Source organism: Castor canadensis, chromosome 2 (genome assembly GCF_047511655.1).
Source record: "Castor canadensis chromosome 2, mCasCan1.hap1v2, whole genome shotgun sequence".
Classification (NCBI taxonomy): Eukaryota; Metazoa; Chordata; class Mammalia; order Rodentia; family Castoridae; genus Castor; species Castor canadensis.
In genome coordinates, this window is record NC_133387.1 from 182,980,883 (window position 1) to 182,992,725 (window position 11,843).

Below are 11,843 nucleotides of genomic sequence, written 5' to 3' on the forward strand. Positions count from 1 at the left end.
CTATAAATTAATACGTTTATGCTTATTTTATCAGCATATTTCTTTTAAGTACCTAAAGTATAGAATATCTGATCTAGTGGAAACGATATTAAACTCTTAAGATTCAATTCCAGCCATGTACTGGTGGCTCACGCCTATAATCCTAGCTACTCAAGAGGCAGAGATCAGGAGGATCACAGTTTGAAGCCAGCCTGGGCAAATAAAATAGTTCATGAAACCCTATCTCAAAAGTACCAAAAACAAAGCAGGGCTGGTGGACTACCTTAAGTGGTAGAGCACCTGCCTAGTAAGCATGAGACTCTAGAGTTCAAACCTGGTACCACAAGCAAAAAAAAAAGACTCAAGTGCTGACTTTTTTTTCCCCCTTCATTTGTGAATTAGAGCAGTTGTATTTTCTCTTTCTTTTTCTTTTTTTAGTCTGTAAAATGGCAATGACTTTAAATTCTTTTTGGTTTGTTTTTGAACGAAAGAGCAGGGGTTTATTAAGCAGAGAAGACAAAGAAGCTCTTTCATTCAACTGATATTTATTGAGTCAATAGTTATTTACTCTTTGCTAGGTACTTAGCCAGCTGCAAAAAATACCTATACACACATATATATATATTTATACACATGCACATACATGTACTTTTTTTTCTGTGGTACTGGATATCAAACTCAGAATTTTGCAGTGCAATGCTGGGCAAGTGCTCTACTGCTGAGCTGCATCCCCAGTCCTTTTTATACTATGTAAAATTGTAAAATATTTGGGGGTGCATACGTATGAATGTATATACATAATCTGTTTTATGTTATAATACAGTTTCCCCTCACTTGGGGGAACCCATGATCTGAAAGAGAAAATCAGTGAAATGCTTCGAGTTGTTAATCAAATTTGGAACTTATAGGCACATAGAAAATTTCATTTGCCATCAGGCATTTCCTATTAGAGAATGAATTTTAATTTATTTTTTAAAGAAAAAGAAGTTGGGCTCAGACCGTAGGTTCAATTCCCAGCACCCCAAAAAGAGAAGGAAAATGCTTTTAGTAGTTATAATTCTTACACATTGATACTGATTGTTACACTGATACAAATTTTTTTGTGGTGAAAGTGATAGTAAAGTTTATTAGGAAAGGAGTAGACTTTGAATAGACTGAAAGCAGTTGGTCACCTCTAGGAAGAGAATGAGAATGACCTTAATTGGTTTTATTTTTAATCATTACTTACAAGACACTCAGATAAGTTTTTGAATTGCTAATGCTTTCTTTCCCTTCCTCCCCATTGTAGGGATCAAACCCAGGGCATCACACATGCCTGCCAAGTGATCTGCCACTGACCCACATCCCCACTCCTTTTTAAATTTTATTTTGAGACAGGATCTCACTAAGTTGCCCAGACTGTCACAGAACTGTGGTCCTCCTGCCTCAACTTCCTGCATAGTTGGGATTACAGAGCGTGCACCACTCCACCCGACCATGCTTTGTCCTTCCTGGTATTTAGTGTGTCATATTACCATAAATAACTACTGCAGAACCAAGGATGTGGCTCAGGGAAAGAGAGCTGAGCTTGCCTAGCATGCGCAAGGCCTGTGTTCAGTCCCCAGCACCGCATAAACAAATGAGCAAATAGCACATAGCATATATGTGAAATGTACAAAGAATCACATATAAAATACCATCCTCTCTTTAGGGAACAGTGATTTAATCAGAGATAAAAGCATTTACAACACTTCCATACTTTTTCTGTAAAGTACTGGATATTAAATAATTTAGACTGCACACTATATGGTCTCTGGTACAAGTACTCAGTTCTGTTGTAGCTCAGTGCATCCCTGACAATATGTAAACAAATAGGCACAGCATATTGCATTAAAACTATTTACAAAATATTAGTTGGGCTGGCTTCACAAAGGAGTAGCAGTGATTTGCAAATGTAAGGTATAAGTAGAAAGTAGTGCTGGTATTGATTGGAGTGCAAAGTAGCGGTGAGGTGGTTTGAAAATAGATGGTACATTAATTATCTTTACAGGCTAGGTAAGTTTCAGACCTGCGGAAGAAGGAATTTAAGTTAAGCAGCTGGAATAAAGAATGGTCCATAGAGATCTAAGAAGAACCGGAGACAGAGATCAGGAGGATTGAAGTTTGAAGCCAGCTCATGAGAGACCCTATCTCAAAAATACCCAACACAAAACAGAGCTGGTGGAGTGGCTCAAGTAGTAGAGTGACTGCCTAGCAAGTGTGAGCCCTGAGTTCAAACTCCAGTACTGACCAAAAAAAAAGATATGTTTCAGAAAAGGATAAGTGAGTTATTTTTGTAGAAAGGAAGATTGGAGATATGTTAAAGAAGAAGTAAGTCAAGATCAAAGTACAGCAAAGAACCCCAAATGTCAATCTAAAGTTTTCTAGTGGCAATTAAAAGGAATTGCACATTTAAAGCACGTATCAGTCTATTGTGGATTCTCTGGAGTGGAATTCTGATTGAAGCAGGGAAACCTAGTTGTTATCTATTGTTATTTTTCCGAGTTGAACCAGGATCATAATTGTGGGGACTATAAAGGACTAGGAGGGATTTTGCATATTAGTTTACTGCAGATCTGTTAAAAATCATTCAGCAGAATTTGAGGAATGAATTCTAAACAGAATATAATGATGAGTGAAATTATCTCTTCCTAAACTGTTCGGGGTTTACAAATCTTGGATTAAATACCAGAAAATAGACAATAAAAATTTACTGGTTTTTCCTGAAACTCATTTATGAATTTATAGTTTTTATCAGTCTTCATGATCTCATCCTGCATTTGCAGTTATTTTATTAGACTATTTCTTAAAACTTGTTACAGAACTGGGAAGTAACTTTGAGCAGAAAGTTGTTTATGATAATATAATCATGAGAGGTGGTGACAGTAATTTATAAGTTCATTTGAATAACTGAATGAGATTAATAAACTTGAGTTATACTAGATGTATGTGCTTAAAAGTACTTTGGTTCCAAGGGGCATGTTTAAATGAAGAGGTATAATGAAAATTATTATTTTTTTTAAGATCTGTTTACCCGAGGTATTGATATACAAGCTGTGAATGTGGTAATAAATTTTGACTTCCCAAAGCTGGCGGAGACCTATCTTCATCGTATTGGAAGATCAGGTGAGGAAAAGGAAGGGGATGAACTTGGTGAAAGTTATATTTTGAGAATTCTAATCACCAGATTTTGTTCCTTTGTGAAACAAGAGTATAGTAGTTATGAGAACAGTGAATTAACACCAGTCCAGTTGTTTAATGTTAGTAAGAAAAGTTAAGCTATGTGTTGTGGTTTTAGCCCTCAGGAGGTTAAGGCAAGAGGATCTCTACTTTGAGGCCAGCCTAGGCTGCATAGTGAGACTATCTCAAAAAAAAAAAAAAAAAAAGAAAAAGAGAAGTTAAAATAACTACTACATACTTAGTCTGAGATGAAATTAACACATGAAAATTTTATTCTGTCAATGGTACTGTACAGTGTGACTGCACCATTCAGTGTGTGTTGTGGCAGCTTTTGATGCACATGAGCTTCCATTTTGTCATTTGCTGAAGTTGAAGTACAGTTATCCCTTTGGTGTGCCTGGGATGTGCACATAACCAATGCACATCCCATGTACTTAATGAATCATTTCTAGCTTACCTGTATTACATAGTATAATATAAGTCCTTTTTAAATAGTTTCTGCACTAAGTTGTTTAGGGTTTGATGACCAAAAAATTTCTATGTATTTAGTACAACTGCATTCCCCACCCCCAGTATTTTCAATCTAAAATTGGCTGACTCCCGAGATGCAGAATCCATAATCGGCCAAGTGTACTATTTGAATGGTGAAACCTTAAGTTGTAGAATAATATGTCTAAGAACACCATAAAAATTATTTTCTTCTACTTAGAATGACACTGAATAGAAATATTAGTCCTGTGTGGTTTTTCCAATTACAGACCTGTGAATGTGTGTTGATTTTCATATTTCACTCATTTTGTTAAACTCATTTTTCTTTAGGTCGCTTTGGACATCTTGGCTTAGCCATCAACTTGATCACCTATGATGATCGCTTCAACCTGAAAAGTATTGAGGAGCAACTGGGAACAGAAATTAAACCTATCCCAAGCAACATTGACAAGAGCCTATATGTGGCAGAATACCACAGCGAGCCTGTAGAAGATGAGAAACCTTAAGAAGCATGTATGTGTCTGACTGTAGCAAAGTAGGCAGAACCTTCAAATTAAGGAAAGAAATGAGATCCTCTTTTCTGGGAGAAAGTTGATGTCCCAAACTTTTGGGGGATGGGGTGGTGGGATTGAACCCAGGATGGGCCTAGTGCCTGCTAGGCAAATGTTCTCTAGCTGAGTAACATGCCCAGCCTTTGGTTTTTTGAAACAGGGTCCTATTGTGTAGCTCAGACTGGCCTCAAACTTGCTGTTTTCCTGTCTCTGTCTCCTAAGTGCTGGCATTGCAGATGTGCACCACTATGCATGGATACCCCTTTTTCTTTGGTAGTTCTGGGCTATATTTAGAAATGCACGAAAAACAAGTCTTAATATTAAGCAATATAGGCTATTTCAGAGTTTTTCTTAACAAACATCAAATTGAATTGGGCAGATAATAGTTTCTAAATTACATTGAGTATCTTACCTATTACAGCTTAATGAATTTTCAAGTTGGATGAGTTCCAGGCCAGGATAGAATTCATATAGCAAGACCCTATCTTAAAATAAAAATGGCTGGATGTGGTAGTGCATGCTTATGATCCCAACTACTTGGGAGGTGGAAATTGGGAAGATCACAGTTTGAGGCCAGTCTGGGAAAAAAGTTAGTGAGACCTTAGTTGAACAAACAAGCCAGCATGATGGTGCACATCTATAGTTACAGTAAATATGGGAGATATAGGCCAGACCCAGGTAAAAAGTGCAAAATGCTATCTAAAAAATAACTGAAGTAAAAATGGCTGGGGGCACATCTCAAGTGGTAGAGCACTTGCCTAGCAAGCATAAGGCCCTGAGTTCAAACCCCAGTACCACAAAAAGAAATTTCAGATTACTTTTTTTTCTAAGTGAAATATCAAGCACAAACCCCTTGGACAACAAAACTAGACAAATACTTGCTAGTACTTTGGCAGTCTCAGTTCATGTGAGATAAACATTTCTTTTCCCTTGTCTTGTCATGAGGGCCACCTGCCACCAGAACTTGAAGATCTCATTCTGTCTCAGGGACACCTCAGAGAAATTCTTGATTGTAACCAGTGGATTAAGCAAAGACTCAGGAGCTACTAGAGAGAGCGTTTGAGATGAAAGTGGTGGAAACCTATGTGTGGTTTTGCATTGCTTTCACAAGTACTCATGTTAGCTTTCTTCACTCTCTAGGCTTTGAAAAACTACAGAAGGCTCCTTGGATCTGCCACACATTTTTTGGGGGGATGCTCTTCTCTTTGTGGGTTTTTCATCTTTTTTTGTTTTTGTTTTTGTTTTTTTTTTTTTTTTTGGAACTATGAAGAATTAAAAAAGAGCTCAGACATTTTTCTTTTTTTAACTGGTGAAGAGAAAAAACTGAAAAGAAATATACCTTTTTTGTTCCATTTGTTTGCACTGTGTGCTGACTGAACATTAGTTGCACTAACTGCTGGTTTTTAAAAAATGTTTTCTGGGGAAAGGGGACAAGGAAGGAGGAAAAAGAAGAGAAGAAGAGAAACCCTAAAAAGAGAAGACTCTTATTCTTGATGAACACACAAGCTTGTCTACATCTTCAGAATTCTTCAACAGCTGACTTTCGAGTGCATTTCAACTTCTCCCTGATTATCCATCCGTTTTTAAGCCCGAAGAGCTTATTACTTATTTGTGCGAAGTGCCTTATGCTATGAGACCATTCAGAATATCATCTTTTAGACACAGCCCAAGGAATCAACAAAATAATTTTTTTTCTTTTTAAAATTTTTGTCTGTTTATTTTGGTTTCAAGTTGAAGTGTCTCTCTTCCCATTCTACCCAGTTCTACCCAGTACTCGAGCCTAGGGCTGGAAGATGAAACTTACTAGTAACGTTAAACACCATTATCTTTTTCTTTACGTGGAGGAGTTGATATGCAACTGCAGTTCATCCGCACTGTAAATACATGTATTTAAAAAACAATCTGGGCTGAGTAGATACAACACCTTCGCTCCCAAAGGAAAGAGCAGTCTATCATTGCAGGAGCCATATGACAAGCCTTTGTGCTCTATCGCAGAACACTAAAGACTGGTTTACATACGCCTCCATTAGCAGTATGGCACTTGATGTGTAGACATGTCAGAGCCTTGACCCTCTTTCCTCTGTGGCAAAGTGTATCCCATAGAAAATTGGGTGTGTATACTTGTATAAACTTTGTAAATAAGTTTTTTTCTGGGTTCATATATATATATATATATATATATATATTATACATATATATATATTATTTTTTTTTTTGGATGAAGGTTGCTGGGATTAAGGGGATTAGAGTGATTATGGGAGCAGCTAAAGATGAGAGGGGCTCAGTTTTCCGCAACACTAAATTCTAGAAAGTACTTTGGCCTCTTACTGTAGAGAACAGACCTCTGTGGGATCCATGTGTTAGAAAAGGGACCCACAAGTCTGGGATGCACTGTTTGCTGCCACACTGTCTCATCTAGTACACATGGAACACTTTTACCAGAAAGCAAGGAAGCTCCAAACATCTATAACTCAAGATGATTTTTTATGAAGCTCTCTGACTTTGCTTCTAAAGTTTGTGGAACTTTTCCAAGCTCTGCAAAAGTGGGTACAAGTTCATCTTCCTTGCAGTGTGGGAATTCTACTGAGTGGCAGTGTCTTTTATCAGAATATGTATAAAGCACGAATTTGCATTTCAGAATATTAGCCAGTACGAGCTGTGGTGACGTTAGCAGTTCTAGAGCTTAATTCTCTGTGGATCATCTCCTGTAATGTGTAAATGTGTTGCCCTCTGCCCACCTTGATACATAAACTTTTGCAGGAATGGGCAACCCCTGAGAGCTGTTAACTTCATGCTGCAGAAAGCTGCTTGCCATCCTCTTGCATTGTGACAAGAATTGTTGCCTGTCATTTTGCATTGTAAATTGCTGGCAAATGCTTACAGTCAATAGTGTTGCTTTAAATTGTGCCCCTCCCAACATGCTTGGTGTTTGGCCTGATCTCCAGGCAAAAGGAGTGAGATGAATCAAAACCAGTGAACTTTTTTTAAAAAATGTTTTTAATTCCCTTTTAACCCAGTGTACTAGGTCAATCAGGAGGCATCTAGAGAACAAAAAAAGCAAAAAACAAAATTAAAAAAAAATTGATTTCCATATTCCATTTTTTTTTTCAAAACCTTATTACAAGATAAGTCCTGCATAGCTTTCATGCTTAACTAATCTGGGTAAAGAAATCAATTATTCAAAGTTGCTTTTTTGACTCTGCCTAGTTCTAAGCAAAACTATTTGTGACTCACCCAAAATTCCTGGGGGATCAAAATCCTGCAGATGCCTCCTGATCAGACATAGCCCTAACTCTTTAACAACTGTAGCAAGAGCTGCACAGTGCAAACCCAAAAAAGAGCAAGTTCCTTTATGTAGAATTCAAGTCACATGGTCTATACCCTAATTAAGCAAATAACTTTTCCAGGGAGGTGTGGGGGAGGGGACTTTAAAAGGTATCACCTTTTGGCCAACAAATCTTGCCCTTGTACTGATGCAGCTCTCTGTCCCTCACCTCTGGCGAGATAAGAGGGTTCATTCATGTAACACAAGCAAAGGAATGTACATGCAATTTTGTATCTTGCCAGAGAGCATGTGGGTGTTAGACAAAAATCAAAAAAAAGCGCAGTCTCTTTTGCAGACCTTAGACTGCTCTACCTGGTGCCACATGCCTGTGGGTCCCTCTTAAAGCACAGACTTAAAATTGAAAGTATTACTGAAGTACAGCCTCTGATGAGAAGTGGCACCTAAACTACTGGGCACCACAATTGGACACGGTCCTTTAGAAAGGCAGCTGTCTGGTTTGGTGCTTGAATGGAATAGGAACAGTTCAATGGAAAGATGCTCTAAAGACTAGGCCAAAGCCTGGTCTTTTTTTTTTTTTTTTTTTTTCTTAATCCCTTATTAAAAAAAAAAACATTGTTACTATTGGAAATTCTCTTCAGATTCTTTGCAGTATGATGTTTGGGATTTTTTTTTTTTTTAAGTAATAGTTACTTATTTTTTTCCAGTGTTTCATTTAGATGACAGCTACTTTCTGTTTTTATCCAACCTATGGTTTAGCCTTCTAGTCGGATAGTTGTGTAATAAGTTATGCACTGTTACACACCTTGCTGCCTCTAAGCCAGTTTTGTTCTTCTTTCCCCTTATGTTCTGAAGATGAAAGAAAGTTTTCTTGCCTTTCTCTTAGGAATGGAATAAGTTCATCCTAATATCTTTCACAGAAAGGAGGGGAAGGAAGACCTGTGTTTCTAAATGATTTGCAAGTGGGTTCCAGCGGCGTAACATAGGGCTGGCCCTAAAGGGTGGGTGGGTGGGGGTGGCTGTAATTTGTTTTCAGAATGAGATGGGAGCATCTTTCCTTTGCCACTTGCTTTGTGTTTGATGCCATCGTGCTTGGCTAGAACAAGACAACTCAGCACAAAGCCTCGAGTGAATTTTTGAAATCAAAACATCTCATTCTGATCACTTGGTTGAATTTTTTTCTTTTTTTTTTTTAAATAGGGGTGGGAGGGAGGGTACTATGTCCCAAAAGGGAGGGTGTCTGCACTAAGGATTTAGAAACACTTTGGAAGCTCATAACCTCATCAGAAACTGCCTTTAGCCACACTCCTGACCTTCTAGATGAGTAACAAAAAGATGAAATAAGTTCTTGGGAATTAAGCCATGTTATTTTAACTCGCTACATTTTTCAACATCCTGTGTATCTTTAAAATTGTTATTGTGGAATCATTTTCTTGCCAAATATCTTGTCCAGCAAAATTATTGGCCTGGTGGGAGCTGAATTAAGTCAGCTTTTTCGTGAACTTATGTGGACTTTGGTGAGTTTGTAGTTCTGGTTTATATGCATACAATAAAACTCCCAAAGAAAATCAGCTCTCCTCTCTGATCTAAAAACTCATCTTTGGAGTAAAGAGTTAAGTGTCCAAAGGTTGTAACAGTTTATGAGGTCAGAGGGAGCTAGCCTGGTACCTGGACTCTGCCCCTCCATAGCTGACAGATTCCAACAAAAGTGTATTTAAATTCTCCAGTAGACAGTGCTGGGCAGGGTGAGGGAGGGGGTAGGGCTGGGTCATTAAGATACAGGCTGCTGTATTTTAACCAGTGGTTGTTGGGGAGGGGTGCCTGGAGAAAACAAAGTTGCTTCCCTTTTTTGAAACAAACTTGAAAAATGTAATTTTTGTTCAGTAAAAATGGGAGAAAATTCTAATGTCCCTAGCCACAAGGGACCAACCAGTTCCACTGGGAAGTGAACAGTGGCAACTCAAAATTTTGAAAACATTTTGGGGAAAGGGAAAATTGGCTTTCTGTTAATTGGCAATGTTCCAGTGGGGCTCTGTTTTTTGTTGGGATGTGTTCTGTTGTATGTACACGTATTTGGGCCAGTCTCTCCTGAGTTTAGATGGTTCAAAAGGATGGTAAAATCTTGATTTTTTTTTTTTTTTGGTTAAATATCTCAATAAAAGCCCACTGGAACTCCAAATGTGTGTGTTGTGTATCCTTAAAGTAGTTTGTGTGCTTGGGAATCCAACGATAGTAATTCATGCGGTGACATAGCCAGTCTCAAACCATATTTTTGCGAGCCAAGTTGAATAAAATTTGAGTTCCTTCATGTAGCCTAGGTGTCCTACCATGCAGTGATGTTTTTCAAAAGCCTAAACAGAGAACCAAGATAATTGGTTGGGAGAGGGGAGATGTTGGGGTCCACAGTATGTTGAGGGATTCATAGTCATCACCCCCAGAGTTGTTCAGGTACAGAGCCAAACACCTCTACAAAAGCTTAAAGGACTGCAAAACACTAAGGATAGATTAACAGACCTAAGTGAAAGTCAGATGCTTAAAGTTTTGGATACCATTACCAGTCCTCCCCCAAGGAAATACTTAAGATACAACAAAGGATAATTTTCAACAGATCGCATTGGAATAATTGGACATCCATATTGCAAAAACAGTCTGTAGGGTTGGTGATACAGTTCAGTGGTAGAGCGCTTGCCTAGCGTGCACAAAGTCCTAGGTTCAATCCCCAGCATTAGGGGAAAATGTACTTTGCACCTTACACAAAAATTTATTCAAAGTGGATCATGGAAAGCCAAGTTGTGATAGCATATGCCTGCAGTCTGAGCTGCTTTGGAAGCTGTAGCAGGAGGATTCCTTGAGCCCAGAAATTTGGAACTGGGCAGGTTGAGATAGACCCCCCAACTATTAAAAAAATATAAAAGATTTTAGAAAAAAATCTAGAGGGAAAACAGGAATGTGTACTGATGGGGTTTGGCAGAAAGCTGGGACTGAGCAGTTGATAAGCAGTTGATATCAACTAGGAGCAATGTGGAGAATATAGACATTTCTTAAGATGGAAATTAAAATTTACTTCCAGTAAGTTCTGAATTTAAGGAGGTTGTGCAGCATTTACAGGTTGTACATGGAAAAGTCAAAACCAGTAAACTTCCAAATTCAGTTCTTGGACCACACTCCCTGTGAAGACAGGGGACATAACACCAACATTTCTAAGGAGTGAGGAGAATGGATGTGAAGTCACTTCAAGAATCCAGTCTGATGTAGGGTCAAGCTTCCTTGGAGACACTGTAGGAGGTATGGATTCCTAGATCCTTAGTTGCATTATCTGTTCTGTTAATCACAGTGTAGAGTCTACTGGGTGTCTCCTCTCCAGGTCTGTTCTCTCTGCTCCAGAGATCCGTCTATATGAACCATATTACCTTGCCTCTGCTCTTTGGCTTCCATTTGGGTTTGCTCACCAGAGATTTCCTCCACCCCTTCCCACAGAAAAAGAGAGCGAGACCCTTTTGTTCCCCAGAGCTTGTGTACCTCCAATCCCTCCCTGCCGGATTGCCTCTAGATCTCAAGACCTCTGCTCTAACCAAAGCTGTCTCCATCATCCTTTTCCTCATTTTCTGTTACCTGTCTCTTTCTCCTATTAGGTTCCTCTACACCTGTACCTTGTAAATAGTCCTATGTAATAAGCCCTCCTTACATTAGCCTTACAAATGTGCCATCTGTTTCTTGGAGACCAGATTGAGTAACTGGTACCAGGAGTGATCCTAGGAAACGTTTAAAATGAGATTCTCGGTTGGATTAGTCTTACCTGATGAGTTTGATGATGTTCTCCTTAGGAGAGCTGGTGGAAGGAGCAGGGGATGGAGTGCTTCAGTGATGTCACAATTCGAATTCTGGTGGTTCTGTGGAATAAAGCCAGTAAAAGGCAAGGCATGAGGGGAATGGGGCTGTGGCCCTCAAGCACATGCAGAAGAATTGGAGAAAAATTACGAATATGCAGTCGACATTCAGAATGAGAAGGCCCTAGGAGTTTTGAAGAAGGGTTTTCATCTGTAGATAATTTTGGGCGTTACCTAATTTATTACCATGTTCCTAGGATTAAAATAGATGACAGCCTATGAGAGATTTGCTTATTTACATAAGCACAGGTCCAGACAGCTTAGTGGGAATTGACAACCTCACCAGTGGCAAAGCCTACAGATTGACTCCCTAATTCATGGAACAAAGAACAATTTATTTATTGAGACATTATTTTCATGAATTTAACTATTTGAGAGGGGAGTAAAGTATCTACTAGGTGTATGAAATTATCAGTCATATCTGAGAAGTGTCTGCTAACTTTGAAAATGGGATAA

At 38.6% G+C, this 11,843-nt stretch overlaps 1 protein-coding gene across 4 annotated transcripts in view; it reads left to right on the plus strand.

Annotated features, from left to right (window-relative positions):
• Positions 1 to 6,361, plus strand: part of LOC109681321 (probable ATP-dependent RNA helicase DDX6) — a 30,076-nt gene extending 23,715 nt beyond the window's left edge. For all 4 annotated transcript variants that reach the window (XM_074066602.1, XM_074066600.1, XM_074066599.1 and 1 more), the window contains exons 12-14: positions 3,022 to 3,123; positions 3,997 to 4,179; positions 5,358 to 6,361. In XM_074066602.1, the coding sequence (XP_073922703.1) occupies positions 3,022 to 3,123; positions 3,997 to 4,172 (278 nt within the window). In that variant the 3' untranslated portion in view covers positions 4,173 to 4,179; positions 5,358 to 6,361. The remainder of the gene's footprint in view (positions 1 to 3,021; positions 3,124 to 3,996; positions 4,180 to 5,357) is intronic.
• Positions 6,362 to 11,843: the final 5,482 nt, after the last annotated feature.